General features: G+C 40.0%; 1 protein-coding gene and 1 long non-coding RNA gene across 2 annotated transcripts in view; one reads left to right on the top strand and one right to left on the bottom strand.

The window, feature by feature from the left end:
- LOC117935403 overlaps positions 1-9,059 on the top strand; it is a 16,262-nt gene extending 7,203 nt beyond the window's left edge. Inside the window, exon 4 of the long non-coding RNA XR_004654753.1 lies at positions 8,947-9,059. This is a non-coding gene — a long non-coding RNA (uncharacterized LOC117935403). The remainder of the gene's footprint in view (positions 1-8,946) is intronic.
- The window catches only part of stx8 (syntaxin 8), a 43,879-nt gene extending 19,500 nt beyond the window's left edge, over positions 1-24,379 (bottom strand). Inside the window, exons 1-6 of the mRNA XM_034857522.1 lie at positions 24,246-24,379; positions 23,487-23,586; positions 23,276-23,370; positions 22,855-22,965; positions 19,411-19,544; positions 17,563-17,655 (exon numbers count right to left, since the gene is read on the bottom strand). Of these exons, the coding sequence (XP_034713413.1) occupies positions 17,563-17,655; positions 19,411-19,544; positions 22,855-22,965; positions 23,276-23,370; positions 23,487-23,586; positions 24,246-24,262 (550 nt within the window). The 5' untranslated portion in view covers positions 24,263-24,379. The remainder of the gene's footprint in view (positions 1-17,562; positions 17,656-19,410; positions 19,545-22,854; positions 22,966-23,275; positions 23,371-23,486; positions 23,587-24,245) is intronic.
- Between the last annotated feature and the right edge of the window lie 1,255 nt (positions 24,380-25,634).

Below are 25,634 nucleotides of genomic sequence, written 5' to 3'. Positions count from 1 at the left end.
CGCACGCATATATATATATATATATATATACACGTGAACAAGCAACAAGCAATGATCTTTAACTTCTACTACCATTTTAAAGCATTCAATAACAATACAAATTAGTTCTGTAGATTATGATAGAGTTGTAAACAAAGTAAGAGAAATACAGAGAGACTGTGAATTTGAACAATTGCGTTGTAATTGAAATAATCTGAGTCTAATAACTCAACATCCCTTGTGATGAATGGAGCTTACTGGCAATGCGTTGGCTGGCCAACCGACCAACTGACTATGGAGTTATGGAGGGACTTTGATCTGCATGCCAGACCCTGTTTCACTCAGAGTGCACTCACAAGCATGGAGACACATATGCGCAAATGCCGAGACGCTGACACAAACACACGTGTATACACACTGGTCTGTGAGCATCATACAGACAAGTACACCCTAACGGTTATGCAAATGGGGGTAGCCACACACACACTTGCACTCACACACATACACTTCCCGGATCTGACATGCTTCCGACAAACAGTTGTGTTCCAGACTGAAGAGGAGTCATCTCCACAGTTTTAACCCACAGTACTGATCAGAGGGAGAAAGAGAGCAGAAAGAAACAAAGAGCTATATCACCCCTGATAGAGATGTTTTATTGTGGAAAAGAGAGTTCAGTGCAAAATGGTATATACAGTACCTGCTAAAGATCCGTGGGGATGCAAAACATGATTAACATCAGAGTTGTTGTTGCCTGGAAAATTCTCAGATAAGGTGGGATCCAGTCTGTGTTTGTGGCTGTTGGTGGACTTTACATTGGATCTTGCACTGTGCTTGAGTGTCATTTTGACAACTCTTATTGATAAAGTTCAAAGTCCTTACTAGTGGCACTTCTGATAGATAGGTCTATCAGTAGTTTGAAAACCACAAATATATTTATAGTAATAAAAAGAAATAAGCAGGTTGAATCAGCAAAACTGTGGTCTGGTGTTTGTCATTTAGATACGGCAATATAGTTTTATGGAAGTATAAAACTGCTGTTACAGAAGCCTCACAAGATTTGTAGCTCACAGAAGCATGGGATATAAGTTTAAGTAAAGCACATTTTTAAATACGTTTTCCTTTTGTGGCAAAGAAGGCTATTAGTGACAATTAGTCTACTAGTGCAAGCGTGTGAGAGGCATAGAGTGAATGGGAGGAAGTGAATCATTTGTCAGGTGCACCATGCACAGAGGGAGCGGCAGGAGATTTTTCACCCCGGGCTGGCCAGTGACACTGTCATTCCAATGCCATGTAAGGTGATTGGTGAGTCCCTAAAATACAACAGGTGCAGGACAGGGGCAAACCTCACTGGGCCTCAGGACAATGGTTCTTTCTTTTTTAACACAATGTGGACACGTGTAGATAGAACCCAGAGACAATCATGATAAAAAAAAACCATTCCTCCTACTGCTAAGGGCTTTACATGAAACATCCAACCTGATCTAAACATACTTTGCTAGGATACACTGATGACAATAACACATATGTGAATATAAATCTACAGTTGGCATACCAGGGTGGCATACAAGATGCATACCTAATACAACATAATTGCTAAAAATCTTAGTGAGTATGTGGTGGAATTAGGGTAATGTCACTGTACTCACAGAGGCCAGAATAAATATTTGGCCAACAGTGCAGCCCAATAGTGTGGCTGAAACAACTTCCCATCTTGAGAGGAAACAGCCTCCCACATAGCTTGTGGACAGCTAGGAGTGATGCAGGGCACTAAGCAAACAGCAAAACTATGACACAACAATACCACATGCTCCACTGTGGGCTACATTCAATGAAAAACATGCCTGGATGCACAGACAGTTCGACACAGAGTAAAACCACATGCGTACGCAGAGTTGTACACCCACATAATGTGAACATGTAAGTGTAGTCCTAGTAGCTGCAATCTCACACACACAAACACACCCAAGACCCATGAATGAATGACACGCACAGTACATCATCATCATCACACTGCAGCTATGAAGTCTGACAGTGCACTACAAGCTGCAGCTATTAAAACAGCTGCACCTACAGCTGTCGTGTAATTACCCACCTCCTCCAGCTGATGAGCGAAAAGGAGGAGCTGCTGATTACTGGAGGAGAAGAAGAAACCTCAGAGGAATTAAACAAATTAACAAATCTTGTGTGAGATCCTGTGACTCCCACCTCATCCGCCCTAAACTTGGATCATTCCACCACCATAACACATCTATCCCACGGAAGGGAAAGCACACAGCCGTGAATCATTCCAGTTGGTAGGTGTAAACACCAAGAGTTTCACTGAGGACCATGACTAGTGTGCTGCAGCCGTCTCTACTGCCCACTAGTGGGTTCATGTGTGGGCTGCATGAGAGAGAGATCACAGATGGCTCTACATTTTAACATGTAATTGATCCCCTTTTTAATTCTATTTAAAAGTTCATGAAAGTAAATGAGTTAACTGCTTAACTGCAGCAACAACTTTTAGTACAATGTTTCTAATCCTTACAAATGAACTTTATCAGTTGTTATATCGATCAACTGCAGAACTAAAATTATGTGAAACTTTATTTTTTTAAATGAATGCTGAAAAAGTGTGTACTGACCACAGGACTCATTAGCAGTAATTCAGAAATTCTGTGGAAAGCTTACAGAGTGTCGATACAGAGTACAGATACAGTTTTACAACTTCTGAAATACTTCTTTTAGGTGATTATTAAATCCAAAATGAACCAATCATAACCAATCAAAGCAAGTGCTGTAGTGCTGAGAGACACTGCATGTTGTGGTGGTGCTTGTTCTGTTTTCAGTAAGGAAAAAAAGATGGCCTGGTAACGAATTTTCTCAAATTACAGCTGAAACAGTACACTAAAATATGTCTCTGAAACATTTGAGGCAATAGGGAAATAGGCAATATAGTAACATAATTTTGATTATTATTGGATCTGCACTGCTTAGCTTGACCTTTGATCTCAGTTTCCTGAGCGTGGGGAATTGCGATGACAGACCTACAGGATGGTCATCGTCCTAAACCTGCCCCATATTAGATAAACAGTTGTGATTGGTCCGCTCCGGGCCTGGTCAAATGGAAATCTGTCTAACCGTGAGGGGAGCCAGACATATCTGCCAGAGCAAAGGTTACATGAGCTTGCGGGTTGATCTGGTTTCCAGGCTAGATTACCTTGGAACACAAACAAAAATGGCAAAATATTAAGAAATCCACCAAAAAGGATGTTAAAACACTAGATTGGTCAATAAGTAATTCCTAAAAACATATGTTATATTTCTGTTTCTATGTTTATCCTCTTTAGTCTGGACAATGAAGGTCTATGCCCACACTAAAACACGTACGGTCTCTCTTGATTGTGTGACAATAGTACAAAACGGGAGGGTGGTATTAAGCAAAGAGTGAAACAGATGAGAATGATTAGATAACAGATCAAAGGCTTTTTTTTTTTAGGGGCCCGTCTTGTTCAAGCAGCACAGATCTGTGCACTGCCCTTAACAGATCAAACCAAAGTGAACATTTTCCACAAAAAAAGACGCCAATAAAGGCCCTATTATTCAAATTGTGAGGCAAACCTAGGTTATAAATGCTTTTGTCAATGGGGGGGGGGGGATTCTCATCCTTAGTTTGGCCTGTATATTGTGTCTGATAGCACACATGCAACGTTATCAGATAACAGATGAAAGGGAAGGGGCACAAAGCATTTCCCACTTGAAAGGTGACCTGTTTTGCAAAAATAGTTTCTAATGGGACAGATATGAACAGTATCACTTTAAAGATTAGGTGAGACCTATCACTTAAATTTCCTCAAAAACCTCAATTACCTCTCTAATGCAATAGCAGTACATCTGGTATGTTTACAGTTACCTTGTGCAAACATTTTAGTACAACGTGTCAGTAACTATTACTGAACTAACAAATACTCAACACATAAAAGTTGAGTGAACGGTTTTCACAACAAAGGTCCCAACACAACAAAAGCTCCTTAAACTGTATAGCGCTTTTGTGGCAAATAAACGCAAAAATGCATGTATGGGGGTAAACAGAATGCACAAACTGTCGATTGGAGTCTTTCTCCTCTCCCTATCGACTACAGGGTCCCCCTAAGTGTTATCATTTTAATGTGCTGCCTTGCACATTAGCTGGGTTTTAAAAAGGGCTTCATGTAAAAAAAAAATTGTAGTTCCCTCCCTTGCCCTCCTCTCATTTCGCCCCTTCATTCTCCTTGCCTCGCTGTCTTTGCACAGTGCATCTGTAAGATTAGTGCACCCTTCTCTCTACCAGACTCTATGTGTTCGTGTCTGTGTATGTGTGTGTGAAGTCCTGCTCTAACGTCTACCTCGAACTCCATCCCATCACAGGTTGGCCATTGGCCTCTGAGCTTCTCCAGCAGATATAAATATGGACTGTGTGCCAGTCACAACGTAACAACATGTGCTGGACATGTGGTGTAGACTTTCAGTACAAACACAGTGATCTCACACTCAGAGAAGGCACTTACACTCTTAAACATACGCACTCATCTGTGTGCACGCACACACAGATTGCTAAATAGCAGATGTATATATGTGCACTTGCACACACAAACACATAAAAATGCCCAGCAGATGAAGGTGCAATCTTCCCCTTGTGCTTAAATGGGAACCACGTGGTGGCGTTGGGTAAAGGCAAAATCTGTAAAGTAAGTCCTTCCACTCATTACGTGGGATGACCCATGCTAACCCAAGTCTGAGCGGCACGCGAGGCAGCTCTCTGCTAGTCGGCCCTTTGAACAAGGCCTCCAAACCGGAGCGGTTAACAATTAAATAAACAGAGGAGGAGATTTGTTCCCGCTGTCACTTGCGTTAGCCAAAAGCAACCTGCTGGGCCAAGCCTGAGTCAGTCTAAGGTACCATTAAATGGCAGGGAATCCTCCTCCCTGAGCCAAAGGAACAGGCAGCTTGCAGCGCTTCCCAACCACCAATACCACCTCCACATACGGCTTATGTGCTTTCCCCAGACAGTATGCCTGCAAATGCTCTCCAGGGTAAAATTGCAGCAAATCTACATCACTTTGCCGTTAAATAGTATACACACCACAAGCAATAGGCACTTCTCCCCAAAAAAACTAAACAAAGTCAAACCATAACATCCTGATACTTCCTACTATTCATATGATTGATGTATTACCACTGATAATGTTGTACAGTGATGGTCAATGGTAAAGGTTTTCTTCCTTTATGTCTTTTACAGTATTAGTGTAAGATTTTCCCAATAATTTCTATGAGGAGAATAGTAATACTGTGGTCCTAGTAGTAACAGTGCAGCAGAAATCCAATCAAACAAGTTACCCAAAAGCATGCCTATACTGACAACACCTGTATGGAACATCAATGGTGCACACTAGCTTGATTGTGATATGGGTTAACCAGCTGTTTTTGCATTATGTTGCTTTAGGTGCAAGCATGTAAAACTATGTTTGTGTCCGAATTTCTAAACCTTTTAATGATAAACAATATGGTGACATTTACAAGTGTTCTCTTAACTGGCTTTTAAGGATTTTCCTTATCAAAACGTTTGACAATTGAGACTTTCATGAAAAACTTAAGATTCATAGAGCAGTTCTTTCTTTCATTTCACATTATTAAATTTATAAAGCACTATAAGCTACAGCAACTAATGACCAGAACATGGAGCACATGTATAAACTTCTGTTAGTTATGACTCAAAAACTGGTTGATTGTAATGGTCATAAATATCTTTGTAGTCTGCAGTGCCTGAGTGTACTGGCTTCCTTTGATCTATTCTAAAAAGGGAATAAACAACCTAATAAAAGTCAATATAAAGCCTTTAAGCTACTGCGATGTTAACAATAATGTTTTTAGTACAGCCAATAAATATGTAAACGTAGCACAAAAAGTAAGGAAATTTGTGTTTGGTAGATTATTTCGCTGTGGTAACAATGCTTTTTGGCAATAAATCGTATACTGTTGGAAAGCCTGTTTAGTTCCCTTTCAAATGGTGCCACATTTGTAAGGAACATGGCTTTGTGGGATGAGTATGTGGGTTGCGCCCATGAAAAATGTGCCAGAGCCAAACAGCTTTTCTTTGCTGTTGCTATTGACTCTTGTTTTGAGTATCCCCAGGTGCTGACAATCAGGTGTCTGATTTTGCAACCTGTGGCCATCATATATCTCCACAGTCTGTGATCGAACTCGATCCTCCAAGATGACAACGCTCGCCCCCACAGGGCTGGGTTTATCAGAGACTACTTCCAGAATGTGGGAGTGGAGAGGATGGAATGGCTTGCCAGCAGTCCTGACCTCAACCCCATTGAACACTTGTGGGATCAGCTTGGGCGTGCTGTTCGTGCCAAAGTGACCAACGCAACCACAATGGCTGAGTTTCGACAAATGCTGGTTGAAGAATGGGATGTCCTCCCACAGCATGAGGAGGTGCCAGGCTGTGTATGACTCTTCCACACGCTACTGAGGCTCTTGTCTGAGAAATGAATAAATTGTTAAACTGGCAATATTTCTTGTTTCTTTAAACTTCAATGATCCAATCCACTAAACACTAAGCGAGTCAATGGCAGAATATGTTGTTTGGCATTGGCAGTAGAGATTTGGCAAATTTTTCATGGGATGCTCATCCCACAAACGCATGTTCCTTACATATTGCCAAAAGCATTGTTACCACAGAAAAATGATATACCAAACACAAAGCTCCTTACTTTTTGTGCCAAGTTATTTGCTACTTTGCCCAATCCAAGTGTGTTGTACAGTAGATCAATTATGTAAGAAAGGAGTAACTAGATAAAGCAATATTCAAAATCTTTGTGTGGTACAAGAATTAAGGTATATTGTAGCCAAGTAAAAGGTTGAGCAAACCCGGTATTAGCAAAATAAAATTCAACCGACAATTGGTTCAGCACCCCAACTCAGCATCCTGGAGTGAAAGAATAAAGTATCCACAGTGGTATGTCAGACTTCCACCTTAGCAAAGTGAGCAGACACCCTCCATTAATTAACTGAAAAAAACATAAAATATGAAAAAAAGATTTTGTAGAATGATGCAATTAACTTTAAGTAAAAGGGTAAAAAGTTACTGAACCTAAGCTCTCTGTGACGACTGAAATCATCCATCATGACCTAGTCCAATAGCTGATGTGTAGGTGGGTAATATACCACAATATAATAGATTATTCATATTGCAGCATACATGGTCAGAGTATTAGCATTACAGTAAAACCCGTAGTACCAGCTAAATCCCCTCTAATGTCCACTAAAACAGTTTTAAGGAGACAGATTACTCAAAGGTAATGAGACCAACTATTAAAAAGCACACAGAGCTCAATAAGTGTTTGTTTCAAAGTGTTGTGTCATCCTCTGCTTTAAAGATGTTGGTGGGAAAGAACCGGTGAAATCATATCTGACTGTATTCTTTTTTTTTCTCCTTTCTTATTAGCATGTGCGGTTTCATGGATAGTGCACAATTGATAGTTTGTGAAAAAGCTTGCGACTGCCAGCGTGGTGGCTGTGCGTGTTGTGAAGAACGGATGGAGAAGGGAGTGGAAGGGGAAACGACGTCACCCCCGGTTTCAACAACGGCATGTTGGTGGACATCTGGATGTGATCCGTGTCGGCAGATGAGCTGAGCAGAACCAGCCACACCTCATTCCTGCATTATACCGTATATCGGGCTTGTCTAGGTGCCTGTCTCCATTTTATAAGGAATGACTGTGGTGTGTGTGTGTGTGTGTGTGTGTAGGTGAGAAAGAGTGAAGGTAAGACAATCTCCTATTCCACACTCCAAGTTGTTTGCCATGTCCTTGTCTGCCACACCACACATTCTCTAGCTGAAGCTGATGACTTTATTCAAAATCAATCTCAAAGCTGTCATCTGTCCAATTTATTTGCTCCCCAAAAAAAAAAATGTCAGCAAGATAAACTGCATTCTAAATGGTTTTGTTAGAGGAGTGTGTTGGCACCAACGTTGTTTTCTCATGCATGCCGAATCAGATCCACAGCGCTGTGGGGTGGATAGGTCTTAATGTGCTATAATATCCCTTACACAACAGTACAGCCAAACAACGAGAAATGAGTCATCGTGGTCCGTGAAATTGTTATAAACTTTGGTGCATTATCCTCAAACGCAATGACAAGGACTGCATTCCAATGTGTTCAAAACAGTCTGCATATTTACTGGGCCACAAATAACTATGATTAAAAAAAGTCTCGGATCTCATGGTACCATCACCTGCTTGTTAAACTGCTGTTAATGGTGCCATTCAATGAATAAATAAATACTGAAGATATACACACATTGTATGGAAATGTTTTTTGATGTTGCTGGAGGAATCCTTACTTTTCTTTCCCATTTAACAAGAACATTTTGCATCAATGATATGATACAGAAGTTGTTTGTGCACAAAACTATGTAATGTCTACCGTTAGTTGTACCGTATCTACACCATCACTCTCCTCTACTACTGCCCCCCCATCAGTTGTCTCTTCCTGTAATCTGAGAATCTCTGCCAACAGCTATTCTATGCGGGAAATTTCTTGCTAACAACTGTCACCAGCACACATTTGTTGCAAATTAATTGAGATAAATCAAAGCCATGAGATAGCAACAAAGCTTGCAGAGCAGAAGGCATGAAGGAGGAAACCATCTTAGTTTGAAAGTTTGCTACATGTTAGCATCTATAAAAAAAAGGAAAAAAATAAAGTGAGCGTTGTAAAAAGCGCTGTATAATTAAAATGCATTATTATTATTGGATACTTTCGATTAAGATAGAGGTGGTGTAAATTGCTACCGTTTCCCGGCCAAATATTTTTTGAATTGCTTTACACAAGTAACAGCTATATTGAAAATAAGTCCTAATGCTTATAACATATGCTGTTACCTTAAATATCAATGCCAGGTGTGAATATTTTCTCTCCAATATCACTGAACTGTAGGGTTGGGTACCAAAACCTGGTGCTAATACAGCACCGGTGCCTAAACGGACGGTATCTACCGGACCAAATCCCAAAGCAGATTTCGGTGCCTCATTTGGGGGCCAGATCAATACTTTTTGACTGGCAAGATGTCAGCAACCTGAAACACCCACAGCTAAAGTGAGTCAATCCAAACCTGTTGTGTCGAGTCTTTTTGTGTTTAAAAAAAAAAATTGTCTAGGTAGCCTTGTGCTACAGGGAAAAAGCAATTTTGATGCTATCATAGTAGAGCCCCTAGCACTCCCATTTATAAGGCCATTATACCAAAATTACGGTAAATCTTTAAGTGGCGTTTCCGCCCTAATTAGGCATTTAACGAAATGTCGACTCGGGTATATTCACAAAAAGACCCTTGGTTGCTTTTAGGCAAGAGTTACGCTTCAACACTTCGCTTAACAGCAGGTAACGTTAGCCTGAACAACACAGACGGTGCCTTCACTTGAAACTAGTAAGCCTTGTGGTGCATTCAAAGTTATTGTAAAATACCCTATTACCCTCTTTTATTAAGTATCAGTTCAGGCACCAGCACGGTTTCAAAACTATTGTTTTATACATCTATATTGTTTGTTTATATATTTTTTTTGTTTTTGTAGTTTGTTTTGTTTAAGTAAGCACATTGTGGTCAGTGCATAATCAAAAGCAAATTTCCTTGTATGTGTCCTCATACCTGGGAAATAAAGCTGATTCTTTTAGCACAAACAATACCCAAACCCTACTGAATAGCATTTCTTTTCAATAAGACGTGTGTGATGGAAAATAAGCTACTGGCACTGAGCCACACTCAGAAACCACATTCAGACAATCTTTTAACGTATGGATTTTTTTTTCATTCAATTCACCACACAGTCCAATGTACTCTTAAAGACATTCACATACAGACCAGTCACTGGTTTCAGTTCCATTACATGAAGAAATTCTACACAACGGAACTTTTAAGACCTCCATCTGAAACTCTGAAGGAAAAGATACAAAAAACAGGCATGATACACACTGCCACAAAAAGAAAGAAAAAAAAAGAAGGTACAACAGGTGGCATTTTAAGACAGTGACGAAAAACCCAAGTTTAATCCCATGCTTTCTGATAAAAGGGGGCATCAATCCACAGAGTGGAACAAAACAAGGCGTGATTGATGAAACGTCTCAAGATGTTTTTCTTCAGCGTCCAAAAATGTTAATTTCCTTGCTGCGCCTAAACTGGATTATTCATCACTTGGCTGTGGTTGATGTGACTCAAGTCCCTCAGGTCATTGTTAGTCCGGTCTTCTTCACAACTCTATCAGTGTGACACCGACCGGTCTAAGACAGAGATGGATGCCGGGATGGATGGATAGAGAAATAAGGACACAAGGACTCATGATTGATTGTTCCCTGGTTAGGATGCGTGGGACAGGAGGCCTGGCGACTTGCGGTGCATCTTCATTTGGACATCTTTTGTCATTCCATCACACATCCACTGCCATCGATGTCTCTAGGGAACCTTAAACCCTCTAAAAACAGTCAATCTTTGACGAGTATAAATGTAAAGCAGTTTAATCTATGAGATTACCATACAGGAGCAAGGTTGAGTAAAATATAAAATAATATGGTAAAAACGCTTTTAAAAAAAACTTGAAATTACTTCAAACCTGAAATGCATGAGTCACAAATTAGAAACTTAATCTACTGTTCTCATGTTCCTGCTCAGAAAATCAAATGAACTGATGGTTTTAGAATATTGATATTAGTAGTTAGGTCCCAGGAAGTGGAAAAAATATGGGCTTTGAGATAAGACTATTAAGGGGAATAAAAATAGGCCGTACACAGTGGGGCTCTACAGAATAGGATGGACGGACTTGAGTCACAGTTTGAACCCTGTCTTTGGCAAAATGAAAGGGACGGCATTAAGCAAATGTTCATATCTTTGTATTTATAGTACCTATATTGCAGTAAATGAAAGATTTCCTTGTTTCCTTATTATACCCCATATATGGATATGTTTTGGTTTTTAACTCTTAGACCTTTTTTTTTTTTACATTTGCACGTTCAAACAACTCTTCAATGCAGGTGTGTGGGACAAAAACAAGGACTTGAAGTGTCTGTCTTAGTAAGACAAAATAAGTGACTCTAACATGCCATTTTAGGCTTTGATTACTTACAATGCCCATTTGTCACTGTTGTACCTTGTTCCTTGATATAAAGAACTTTGGATACCTGCTGGTTGCTGTGAAGGGCTATGTGCAAAAAAGTTCATTGATTGATTTTTCTGTATATTTAGAATAAATGACAACCTCATGAATCACTAAAAAAAAACTCACATAGAATAAAACAATATGCAAATGAGCATCCCAACATACTGTACATATCTATATTGTTTGATTGAGGCAAAAGAAAAATTTCAAGTTATTCTCAGAGGCATGCCGAGAGCAACCTAAAGTCTATAAAAAAAGGAGAATAATATTACAGTGTGTTTGTTATCCCTCCATCATTAATAGTTCTCAATAATTCCCAAAGTCAAACACCAGTCAGCCAATCTGGTGGTCAAACAAAATGATGCCTTCTTTTGCGGCCCATTGCAAGCTTGACGTTCCTCTGATGACAACAGTCTTTTGAATATCACATCATGAGTCTCTGCATTTCCATGCCGTCTGGAAAACACTACTCAATACTACCAGCCTCGCTTTCAAACGAAGCGAATCAAACAAACAATAAATCAATCAACAACACGAACTACGTTGACTTTCTGCCGTGTGCCATCATTAGCGTGGTTTATTTGCTTAACGAGCGGTTTCGAAAAAGCAGAGGCAAACAGCGGCCTGGGTTCTCTGGGACGGCTGCGGACGTCACGTACTGCAGCAGTAAGTGCCTCTCTCCTCTCGCTTTACTGTTTATTTGGAAGTCATTAGTGCTGTCCAACTTGGACCCTATACATGCTCTGCTGACACAAAATCAATGTCAAAATCAGTGACCTAATTATTAGCAAGAAGTCCATCATAGGAGCAAAGCCTATTCTGTTTCTTTAAGCGGTTGGCTTACTAACAGAGCAACGCTTGGAAAGGAACTTTTACCTTCAGAGTAATCAGGCTGGGTGACAGAGTGCTTTAAAAGCACTCCCATTACCAAATGGTCACAAAATGAGTAACTGCAACAGCCTTGTGTTCTGTTTTAAATTACGTTAAATCCAAAATGGGAAGTATATAATAATGCTAACAACTCTGGCTTGTCAAATAAACTGCTTTTACACTGTATTTCTTTTGACAGAAGGCTCTTTTTGACAGAGATTCTGCAAATAAAGAAGAATCCTCCACACACACACACACACACACACACACACACACACACACACACACACACACACACACACACACACACACACACACACACACACACACACACACACACACACACACACACACACACACACACACACACACGAACCTGGACCAGCAGCTACGGGGTCACGAAAAAAAACAAACACATCCGCTTTTTACTATCTTGGTGTGAAGCGCCTGGCACAGGTGCATTTAGGGCATGTCCAAATCCACTTGTGCTGGTTTGACGTCAGAAAAAAAGGTTTGTGGGCAGGGCGCATGGTTCAAAAGGGTTGTACTTAATGTCTTCATTTCTTCATTGATTCATAGGTGTGTTTTTTCGCATAACATGCAGTAAACCAATCAGAGTGTCATCTCTCATTCCCTTTAAAAGCCATACGCGTTGTACCTTGGTGCATTGCTATTATTTGATGATTTGCACAGTCATATTTTTTATTTGTAATCTTTTGCATGTTGGTATGTTGCTGCGCTTCCCTGTCTGTGTGTGTGTGCGCACATTTCACTAATTTGCTGTTAAAATAACAATGAAATGCTCCGCTACTGACTTAAGACCAAGTTTTTTGCTCGTCAATGGCGTGATCACTTCCTGCTGCCTCAAGATAGCAATATATAGCTATAGCTTATGTAAAAATTAATTAAAAATTCCCCTGAACACACCTCCCAGCAAGACCAGCAAGCCCATTCGCACAAAGATGGGCGCAGGTGCATTTGCTATTTTAACGATGTGGGGGCTGGACGGGACATTGACAACTGCGTCTTTCTTAAACTAGCTTCGGGCTTTGCACTGCACCAGATGCAAGCTAGGGCCCTTAGAGTCAGACAAAACGAGAGAGCCCAAGTGGTCAGACCTATTGCAGTCAGCGCCTAAGAGAAACTATCTCTTGCATCCATCTTAAATTTGTTCCAGAAGGTCTCAGTCCAAATGAGGGTCAGTTTTTCTCCAGTCCTGGATATACTGTACACTTACTGGCTATTACTGTGTTCTCAAAGATAGGAGTTGCGATACTGAGCGGCTTGTCCCAGTGGAAAAACCTGGGACAGGACATGGTAAGGCCATGGTTGTGATAGTTAATGTGAGAACACATCTGCTAGAGCTGTCAGGGTTCTGAGGTCTATACAAAATTAGGTCTGGATGTGGACACCAATATACAGAACAAATGGCAGGGACTTGATTCATTTGAGTAGTTTATGTGTGGTGAACTCTGAGGAGTAGATTTAGTTAAGCGGAAACTCCTGTTGAACTGACATAAAGAAAGGTGGTGGAAAATAGATTAACTCATCATTCATTTACTCAAAAGGTCTAGCATTAGTATATACTGAGCAATTATCTATATAATGTGCTACTTCCACACTGGTCACTTGATATTTTAATACCGTAAAAAATATATATTTTGTGATATAAATTATGTATATAGGTTGTAAATTTCATTCTACATGTATATTATTTTTCATTCGTCTAAGTATATTTTTCTGTAGTTGTTCTCGGATGTTTTATCTTAGTTATTATTTCTAGTATATTTATTGTATTTTTGGTTTGTGTGTGATAAGTATGTGTGTATGTCCTTGGTGACATGCTGCTTGTAACAGAGTAATTATCCAATTTGGGATTTATATAAAATCCATCCATCCATCCATCCATCCATCCATCCATCCATCCATCCAAAGCAGGAGCCGTAAGCACAGCGATACACCTTAAAATGGACCTGCCCTTCGTTTACATGTGTTAGTGTGTTTCTATGTTTGTCTACATCATGTGGTTTTCACTCACACTGTCTGTGGACCGGAGTTTTTACAGTACATGGCATAATGTCATAGCTGCAGTGCCTCACCACTAGTCAAATCCAATAAAGCCGAAAAATCGCACAACCTGAAACGCTTGCCGCCCTTTTTAAAAGCCGCATTTTTAAACAAGCTAGCCACTGTCTGTCACACTGGCTGTTAAATATCAAGTGTCCATGTGACCTGCTTCAAGTAGGCACTGTCAATCACCACTAAAACCACACCCTTTTCCAAGCTTATAGAACTCCGCATGTCAGGCCTGTGACAGTTTTTTTCCCACTAAACAAAACAAGCAGAACAAAGAAATCTGTGATATTGTAGGGTAAACCCTGTTTGAATTTAAGAGAAAACCCAAGTGCAGACTGTGGATGTTCCAGGCCACAATATGAGAAATACCAACACTATTAAAGTCAAATTAATGTTGATATTTTTCATTGGTAAGGGAGACTACTGCTGATGCAAGCCATTTCAGTTGCTAAGCGCCTGACCATTTTTTGCGAGATTTTATTTGGAAATGAAATATACTATAATTAGTAAGATGTTAAGTCATGTTGAAAATATGAAAAAAATACTTGATGACAGCACATCATTTAACTGAGGATTGCATTTCTATTTTTGTAACGACTGGCAAGTAAGATTGGAAAATCTTAAATATGCATCAGATTAATGTTATAAGCCATATAGCAGACTGAAATCGAGGTAGCTGTTCTGCTTACTCGTTTCTACATTTCAGTCTGTGTTGATCCCATTTGGACTGAGAGGGGAGTAGCTGAGGGCTTTGGGTTCATCTCTAAACCTCTGAAAAGGGTCGTCTTCATTGCTGACCTCAGCTGGACTTGTTTCCTGAAAAGGAAATGATTGCAACCTCCACTGCACTTGGGTCATGAGCTAGACTTGAAGAGCCAAACTACAAGGAGCTTAATCTATTTATAGGGAAACACTGCTACAGAACAGTGATCAGGGGGAAAAGGAACCCTACAAGACAGAAAGACAGTCAGACGCCAAGGTTACGCGCCAACTGTCAAGATCAACAAGGAGCCTCGCCATTCCCCTGCTACCTAGTTTGCCTTGCCTCTCCAAAAACATTCAACTATCCCCTTACTTTTTACATCCTTGATTTTGACATTTTAATAAAAGTAAGAAATGCAGCAATTACAAAGCTGCCTCGTGCAATAATAATAAAAAACTCATTGAAGTGCAAGTCTAGTAGAAAAACATTTCATTTTTTGAATACAGAAAACATTAATTCATTGAGACATAATGTCTCGTATAAGAATATAGGAAAAACAGTACTCGGACAGGCCACATTAAATGTAGTTAGAATCTTTGCAGAGTTAAGGCTATAATAATAAGAATGTTAGACTTAAGAATACAAAAGCTACGTTCCTCGCATCCTTAAATAATTACAAAAGAGAGCTGATGTAAGGGCTGGGTCCTTAGAGTGGGATAGCCTAAAGGCATACAACGTACAAGTCACTACATTGTCTTTATAAACATAAACAACTTTAGTAATATCACACAAAATTGTATTCAGCTATATATATATATATATATGTCCCTATTCACCATCCTGTGAAACACTAAGGAACCAAGACATCCCCCATAACTCAGCATAAGAGGATACAGAAGAGATGGAGGAAATGGGAAAGAGGTTACAAAATAAAAGCACTATTGAAAAGAGGCAAAGGAGAACAGGGAGGGAGACGAGAGATGAAGGGTCAGCAAAGGTCCCACAAAAGGAAAGAAACACACGGTGGTAAAGAAAAGCAGTGGGAAGGCAGAGCCCTGTAGGCCTTGTGAATCATTGCCTGGTGTTAGCAGGCCTTATGAACCTGAAGCTCGGCCGTAAATTGGGTAGAGACTGTGAGAGCTCGGACAGGTCCGTGAGGTAATACCATGTGTACACTTTATGAACCGTCTGCATGAACACAGCGACCGGTTGCACCATGAGTGTTTTGAAATAACTGGTAGGTTGTGTATATATCCAAGTATTTTTATCTCAAATTATCATAATACCAAGATATGCCCTACTTAAAAAGACAAAACTGATGGAAATATGCGCAGGCTTCTCTAAAAGCAGTACAATGAGTATGATTTGGATTTGGCCACATGGAGCCTATTACAGTACCCACAGGTGGCATAGATATTTTGGGACCTTACAGACATACAGAGTTGTGTTCCCATCAAATTTATATATAAGAGTCATGTGGGGTCTAAACACGGGAGTAGTGACAGGCCATTGTTTCCATGGCCAAAATCCAAAAGCCTTCTCGCTTACTTGGAGTGGAACTGGTGTAATTCTCAGTTACAGCTCTCTCATCACCCATTCAGGTTCATATTATCGGAAACACTGACATCAAGCTGAAAGAGCGAGAAGAAAAACACGCCAGCCGAAGCAGTAGAGCAATGATCCATCTAGTTCAATACGAAAACAGGAGAGCGGGCTAATACAGTCAGCTTTCCTCTCTTCCATTCTACCATCGGTGACAAGCAAACATCTGCCATTCCTCCCCTGCAGAGAGGAATATTGTTTGTTTCCATCCCTTGATTTTACAACCTCTGGATTTGTTTTGGTACAACTGCTCAGTCAGGATATTACAGGATAGAACAACGCCTTCTTTTCCCAACTAGAAGCTGGTCATTGGAGTAGACACACGCCATAACTGCCTGAGACAACTGCAGTCCAACAGTCTGACATTTCCTCGGTTTAGGTTTAAGCTTTATCACCTGTATTTTGGGAACTGTGACGTTCCTTTCCCTGATTTTCAGAAAAGGAAAAGAAGCTGACAGACTAATGCATGATCTGGGCTCGCTTTCAGTGTAAACAGAGATAGCACTCACGATTAAATTTAAAAAAAAAACGTTAAAAATACATGTGTGCATCCTCTTTGTAAGGCAACACTCTCAGGCTTCAGCCTACAAACTGCTATAGTCTGAGAGCGATGCATTAAAATATCGAATTGTTTACTGGATGACAGATGATCATCCCAAAGTCTTATGTCTCATGTACTGCCTGTGTGAGCATAAAAACATTCTGGAGCATTGCACTCTGTTCTGTCTCGCACACTACTTGTGATGGAAGCTATTTCTGAACTGATGAGAGGAACATAGCCAGAAATAACTCACCATTGTCTCTGAGCAGATCTGATTTCAGAACACAAAACTCTTACAGTTTTTTTCAGTGCATTTAAGCAGCATGAAAATTCTCTGTGGGATGTATTCCAAAGGTTAAGCTGGTAGACACAGTCGTGACCTGAAAGTGAGGTCAGCTGCCCTGACAATGGTGGTGTGAGGGCGTGTGTGTGTGCTTAAAACTAACTATGTCAGTGTTGCAGTGGTGTGAGGGAGTTTCACTGTCCAGCAAATAACGTGAGGAGAGTCGTTCCATTGCAGAACGAGAATGTCTGATTGCTTTCACACAGCGGAGTGCAACATGTCTGGAATTTCTTTTGACGAATATGTACAGATGCACATGCAAAGTAAACTATACCATTCTGTTCATCCAGCTCATTGCCAATCTCCTTGCCCATTATCTTCTGTCTGCTGATGACAGCCGCAAGCGCATCCAAGCCTGCATCCTGAGCTGTGAAGAGAGAAGAGAATACACTTGAACATGAGACAAAGAAAGAGACAAACAGTAAGAGCATGAAGATTATGCAATCCCAGACAACAATAAAGAGAAAAAGACATAAGAAAAATTCATAGTGCAAAAAATAAAATCAATGTGATGTCAAATTTCACAGTGGGGTAGGACAAACAATAAAGCAACGGTGCAGTACCATTTGAAAATGCCAATTATAAGAAGGGAACAATTACAGTCTACTGCACTTCCGATATAATAAGGCAACTATTTAGGACATAGTAATTACAGGCTGTTGAGGTCCAGCTCAGCTCACAGTGCAACATCTGAGTCATTCAGGACTTTACCCCACTCAGCCATATTCCTGTTATTATAACTGTAGCAGGCCAACGTGGAGAGCAAACACAGTGAAACTGAAAGGAAAAGAAAGAGAGAAAAGAAAAGACTTGGCCTCTGTAGGTTTACAAGTTTGACACACTCTCTACCAGAGGAATTCTTTTATGACCGCAGGTTCAGGCGCTCACCATTACCCAACTCCAACAGAAATCCCACAGGGGACTAGAAATGTGGTTTGGTTTCACTGTCTTAAGAGGAATCTGTGATCCCGCATTGACAATAACCAGAGCCATAATGGAGACATAGCTATGAAGTGTCACTTGGAGCCAGGTGAACTAATGTCTGGGTGTTCATGTCATGTCGGAGCCATTCAGGAAACAGAAAAAAAGCAGGCACGGGCTTTCAATATGTTTTCTAGATGAGAATTATTATATGTTACCATAAACCAGCATAGCCAAAACTAGTTTATTACAAATAACGTTGTGTCTAGAACAGAGATCTTCAACAGGGGGTCCTCAGATTTACTGCAGGAGGGGGGGGGCACAAACTTATTGTTGATTTTTAAATGATCTTTCAAAAACCAAAAGGTCTTAACATTATTCAAACATAATATTAGTAAAAATAAATCAGCCTCTTTGTGAAAAAACAAAGGCTTACTGGCCTGGCCTATGGGTAAGGTAGTCACTAAGATAGCCATCCACAGATACAGTTCATCCTAAGAATTTACGGTGCCCCATGTATTTAAAAAAACATGATTTATAAAATCAGGCCAACAAATATTTTAATAGCTTTGAATTCTATGCACTAAAAAGGTATGTATAAAGGCTTTTGGCCGCCCACACGTTACTGTAGGCAGAGACTAACATGCAAACTAATTTCATAGAATATGTAGTAGGGGGTCCCTGATCCGTCTCTCTCTCAGAGAAGGTGTCCTTAGCTTAAAATAACGTTGAAGACCCCTGGTCCAGAATACTCTTATCTTTTTCAACTGCCTTTATATACCATGTTTTACGGGAAAAGCCTTCTTATGTGCACTAGGAAAACAGGATATTATATAATTTCTACACACATTGAGACATTACATGTGTTTATGACAGGACTGCCATCTTGTATTTGTTGGAGAGGTACAACTAAGGGCAAACATTTGTTACAATTATTATCCTAGTGATACATGAATACAATGTTTGCTTGATCACGCTATGGAACTGGAATGGAATGGTTTAATTCGGGGTAGTTGTAGCAGGGTTGGAGGTTCAATCCCTGGCTCCTCCTGTCTTCCCGTGAAAGGGTCCACACCATCAATGTGCGTGCGTGTGATAATTTGCCTCGCAAATTGTAAAGCTCTCTGTCCGTTAACCCTAGGTAGTAAAGGCGATACACAAGTGCAGTCCATTTACCATTTATTCAATCATGTGTCATTACCTTCGATGACTCGTTGCTGCTGCTGTTTGATCTCTCCAAAGGTCAGCCCCGAGGTCTCCTCTGATTCGTTGATCAGCCAGGGGTTGGCGACAACACCTCCACTCGTTCCTGCCCCTGCTCCCATCAACGTCGACCTGTGAAACACCATCATAATAACAATAATTAGTTTCCAAAATGGTTCTCAGCAGCTTAAATAAAAAGGTTTTAAGAGACCATGAAATTACTATTCCTAGCCAAAAGCAGAGCAGCTGTTAAAGTAACAAAGACAAATCACCTAGCAGTGCACTACAACTGAAAGTAGATGGCAAAAGGGCCCTTTTCAGTCAGTCAATCACTTTTCCAGCACACAAGTCTACTACACTCATCATACATCAGTGACTTTTTGCTATATAAGTAAACACAATATGCCTGCTTGGGATAAGAGTACAATGCACATCTGTTCAACTCTTAACACTAAAACATCTGTACAAGGCCTGTTTCATTTTCAATACTCTACTCTTTTGAACATTTATGACAAGAAAATGCTTAGATTACAGAAAAAAGTATTTACCCTTTTCGTCTTTTAAGTTTTTTGAATGATTGAAAAATACCAGGTTAGCTTGTGCAGTGTGTATACGGTGCACGTTAATCTGTCACAGGACTGTGGACTGCTGGGGAGGTTTTGCTCTGACGAAGCGACAGACCAGAGAGAGCTCTCTGTACTGTACTGTGCTAAACACCAATGTGTGCTTTAAAAGCTATTCTTCAGCTAATAGCTTAAAGCTGTGTTTCAGGACCCCCCGCGCCACATTTTGCAATGACGGGTTCAGAATCTCTGTGTGGGGCTGCATTTAACCATGTCTGATGCAAGTGAGTCGGCTGATCAAGCCGAGAAAAAGTTACCTTTGCCACATGTAGGCATACCGCCCTTCGTCCGACCCAATTTTCGAGCCGGGTCGCAAAGCCGAAGGTGAAAGGGATATCAGAGACTTAGGAAATAACAATACCATTACTTAAACTGTTTTGCTCTGGTTTTTATGTTCAGCTAACCTAATTTAGTCTTTCATTATTACATTTAAACATGATGTTTCAAATTTGAAAGTGAAAGCTGTGTTGGTTCATCTCTTTTCTGCATGTCCAATGCAGTAAACTATCACTCCAACACATGCATCTCACATGGAGATTACTAATTCAAGCTGCTTTTGAGGTAGTTGGTAAAGCACCGTCAAACCATTCACAATGCTAGCTAGCTGAGGCTCATACCATCAGAGGAGTAGGTGAGATGAGGCATTTGGTCTAATTTCAATGACATGTTTGATTACTATGAGACAGTGTGCCAGCCCTGCACTTCCTCCACAAAAGTGGCCAGTGTGTGAAGATCCAATTAACCAGTCAGTGGGGAGCGCCAAAATCAGTCGGGCACATCTTTTGGCAACCACAAAGCACTAGAGCACCTAGGTCCTGAATAAATGACTTGGACAGGGGAGATTTAACTAATTGCTTACTATTTCCAGTGCAATCAAATACAAAGGAAAGGTTAGTGAATAATTAGGAAAGGTGGGTCTACGGGGTGACAGGGTGAACGGGGCCTTCAAATGTTAGGCGCCATGTCCTGCTTTTGCTTAGTCTGAATTGGAGATGCTCAGAATGTATTGTTTCAGGGATAGATTTAAGTCCCCTCTGTTACATCTATCCCTATTCTTCTACCCAAAGTTCTCACAAAAAAAAAAACTGAGTGGCTTAGATTATCCATGCATGGCCAATCCACCCCCTCCTCAGGGACCACACAGTGGGAAGGGGTCCGACACAAAAATCCAAATTACCCACCACATATCACTATTAAAGTTCGGTTTGACTGAGCAAACTTAAAACCAGACAACCACATGATTACAGTTTTCCAAGCTTATTTAATAGCAAATGTCATTGGAGATCTTTATACAGAGCCTTTTATGTAATTGGGTGTGTGGTCTGTAAAAAAGATGAAAGCGTGAGCAAAGCACCGCTAAGTAGATCAATCCCAAAAACCAAAGCTTGTGAAAGATTTCAGAAGAGATATCAGATCTGGTTCTCCTGATCTGATGAAACAGTGATGTTTGGTTTCTCAAAACTCCTAAACGTACTTTACAGCACAGGAAGTATCAAATAAATGCTGAGCTTCAACAATGTAAGAACATGGAGGTACCATTTAAAAAACACAAATTTATAAAAACAGGCGTGAAAAGCTGAAGGAAGTTAACACAGCACCATTTCCTCTTCCTGTCCAAACAAATAACATCTGGGCCAGACTCGGTCAAACATTACGCAAAGTAATGACTGCCTGCTGCCAATGGCTTTCAAAGCTGTCACATTGACATGACACATCAAATGATGAATCGGATATAAGCTGAGGCATCCGGTTCTTTGATTTGCTCTACAAGTTCTAGAACCAATGCTCAGCAGAGAGATAGAAACTGTAAACTCACCCCTTCCATCCTCGTTCATCAAGACACATACACACATCCATTCGTAATGAGTGTGTTCATTTCAGGAGGTGCCAAATGTGTGATCAGCAGTGCAAGGAGAGCAAATCTCTTGATAAAACAAATTTGCCATGAAGTTAAGCACCCTGTCAAAATGGCAGACAGACAGACAGATTTCCTTCCGAGTGATAGCACAAGGAGAGGTCATGGCACATGGGTCATACCGGATGTACAAAGACTTTCACAGAAAGCTACTGACCAGTGACATATCATCAAAGCAGAGAACAGCGCCTATGACCTCTCCGTCAAGAACATAGACAAGAGAATGAGGATTCATTATTTTTAATTGGGCATTCAGCACTAGATATACAAAAAAAAAAGAAGAAGAGAAAAAAAAAATCACAAAATGAAAGACTCCAAGAAGCATCATGAGACAATGCTTGGTTTGGCCCTTCTGACAGTGACAGACATAGACTCAGGGTAGCGGATATTGCACAATTGTTTTATGCTACTTGAGCAACAAAGTGGTTGTCCCAGATTATTTTTTAAATCAAAAGTGTTCTAAGAAGAGGGGGTAGACTTTTGACACAGCAACATGGCTTTGTAGCGATTAGTGAGAAATCATACTTGATATGAATTCGATGGTGGTTTCTGTGTACAAGTGATTGAATTCCTATCATCTACAGGGAAACAAGTAAATTACTCCTATGACTTTAGGTGAAGTACCACTTCATTGATCAGAAATATGTTCATATTCACCCAAACCTTTAAAACTCCGACCTCATGATCTAATTGTGAAAATGTAATCTTTGTGGGACACCCGACTCATAACAGCAAAAAAATGCTTAATAACATTTTCAAATACTGGCCGTGTCCTATAATAAAAAAAGAATAGCGAGAATACAATAGAATAGACAGACCTTTATTGTCGCTGATTAGCGGCTCTCAATATGACTGATTAATTGTTCCTCTTTAGGATCAAATCACTTGCTTGGATCTTAAATACCTGGAAGGTTCAGGCTCTGCGATGTCTCCCTTGAAGGTGGCATTGAGCTGCTTCTCTCTGGTTAGTAGGTCATCGATAAGATTCTGCCTCCTATCAGCTTCCGATTGCATTCTGATGAAGCCACATTAAGGCCATGCAAAAGGTCAACATCACTTTAACCACCTTCAGTGATAGTGGACAGATGATACTCCTGATACTTTATTTAGGTCAGTTTGGATGTGTTTATTAACCAATAAACACAAAAAAAACTTCTACTTCTTCAGTAGTTAGGGCAGACTGCTTCTAACAACTCCATGGGGCAAACCTTTCAAAACACTCTTATGCCCTCTAAAGGAAGACATCTGCTACTGCAAGCAAAGGAAAAATGTAATCTCAGTCTCATGACTTCCACTGTGTGGAATATTCTCAGAAGAAAGGATACAAGCGCCGACTTGATGAGGCTCGCAACAAACCCTCTTTAAGCTGGGCAATGTTCTGTTTGAGCTTCTGCAGCGATGCCCGTAGTGTCATGTTGATCTGAAAAGAGAAGATATTCACACCAACTGACTACCAGAGGAACCCGACTATATCAGGACACATTTTTGGGCATTATTGCCCCTTTTTTGTTAATGTAACTCCTTATAACGCCTTACCTTAGCAGGGTTCCCCCCTGTTCTCTGCTGCCTGTTCCGTTCATGAATGTTTTCTGCTATTTCCTGTGCCAAGCGACAATTGGCATCGTAATTCTGTAACCTAAATGTCAATGATTGGGATAGAGAAGTTATGTAGTTACCTCCTCATGACAAAAAGTAGTAGCAGATACATCGTTGGTCAGTTTTTAATTCTCGAGTTTAATGTTATAAAGCCAATACACCATTGAGTGTCTGTGTAAAGGCTAAATGAACAACACTGCCTGGTGTCAAACGTTTGAGCTGCCCCATTTGTATTTAATAGAGAGCCTATCCATTGTGTTGTACCGTAGGGTATTTGTTTTATTAAAGTTTAGTTTAGTTTGATAAATAGCCCAATCTTTAGCTACGTTCATTAGTGACATTTTCCTCTTTCGATTCTGCTCGGTAGCGAGCTAACGTCCCAAACAAGTCTGAATAGTAAAGAAAAGAATGTTGCCTAAAAATCACGAATTTCCTTGTCCTGATCCATTACCGCCATACCACATTTTCTAACACAAAAGAGACTATCTTGTTATGGCTTATGTTAAATAAAAAGTATTGTATTAGGTTCATCTTTATAGAGAATACTTTAGCTAGCTCCGGCTTTAGCTAGCAGATGGTAACGAAGAATAGCTTAAAAGAGTAGGTTAAAGAGTAGCTAGCTAGCTAGCTGTTGTTAGTTCTTTCTAGTTAATTATACGGTTGAGGCAATTTACTGTAGCCGTTGGACACATTACTTACCACGGATCCTGAGACATTATTATAAAAGTAAGCTAATAGGAGAAAATTGACTTAGTTTGAACCACCCGGCTGTAATTATCACCAGCAAACTACTTCTTGTTTGGGTGTTACGTCACAAAGGCAAGCTGCGAGGGACAATTTAGTCCAAGGCCGCAGTTCTTCGGGGGAAAAAATAGGAAGTAGGTTTGCCACCCATCCCGTATAATACGGGATCGCTCCTTAATGAAAATAAAATGCACTATCCCTTACTAAATCAAAACGGGAAGCTAATAATCCGGTATTTTCGTGCACACCCGACTCTATAGCATTGTAGAAATACAGTATAGTTCTACTTGTTCACGTATCCCTTACCTAATTCTTGGCAGATCTTAACACTACCAAAATGCTAAATCACAAGAAAAAGTCCTGCTTTCAAAAAGTTGCTGAAGTAAAAGTAGGCCTTCTAGTATTGTCAGTAGGTAAAGTGTCAACAGTAAAAAAAAAAAACTTAGGCTACTTTGGAGAATACCTACCTCCTATCAGTGTTATCCTATTATATTGTACTATTAGGCCTACTGATGTATCAGTGTGTAAGCAGCATTTTAATGTTGTAGTTAATTCACTGTTGGGTAGTGTTGGGTAGGTATTTTTGAGCTTGTCTGTTTTAAATGTACAATTCTGACAATTAAACATGCAAAGTAACTATAACTGTTAGATAAATGTAGCAGAGAAATCTCTCTGGAGTCTCAAATTAAATAATCATCTTGACATTTTATGTTTACTCTGAGTGTTTAAAACCTGCATGCAGCCAGGAGTGTTTCCCTTAATGATGCATTTTTAGTTGGCAGTAAATACTTTGCTATGTGGAACTTTGGATGGCCACAGCCAAACATATCAATATCAGCCCAATTCACACCCTTGGCTCCCACCTTAGTAGTTTGTTACCCACACATGTTAATTTAATTTGCAGTTAACCACTCCTTACAATAAACATCACACAGTTGTCTTATTTTGGAATCTGTTTATTTGTTTTAATCTTGCATTATTCAGATTAGGACTGCACGACATTTTTGATTTTTGCAGTTCCTTGAACATAACGTTCCAATCAATCCTTTTTTCTCGTGTTCCAACTGGATCAATTTGGGGATTATTATGAAATGCCATAAAAACAGGATTTTTCAGATGATTGGTCATTTTTGGTAAAGGGCTCAGAACAGCATGACAGGACACACAGAAAGTAAGAATATTATGGCAAATGTTTCCCAATCCTTTTCACAACATGAGTCTCCATGTACTGATATGTAATAATAAACTTTATTTCTATAGCACTTTTCTCAACAAATTTACAAAGTGCAGTCCAGAGAAACAGCAAATAAACCAAGAATAACACAGCCAACAACAATGTAGTAA

The sequence above is a fragment of the Etheostoma cragini genome, chromosome 2, assembly GCF_013103735.1.
Source record: "Etheostoma cragini isolate CJK2018 chromosome 2, CSU_Ecrag_1.0, whole genome shotgun sequence".
NCBI lineage: Eukaryota > Metazoa > Chordata > Actinopteri > Perciformes > Percidae > Etheostoma > Etheostoma cragini.
This window is presented reverse-complemented; position numbering and strand designations above follow the sequence as displayed.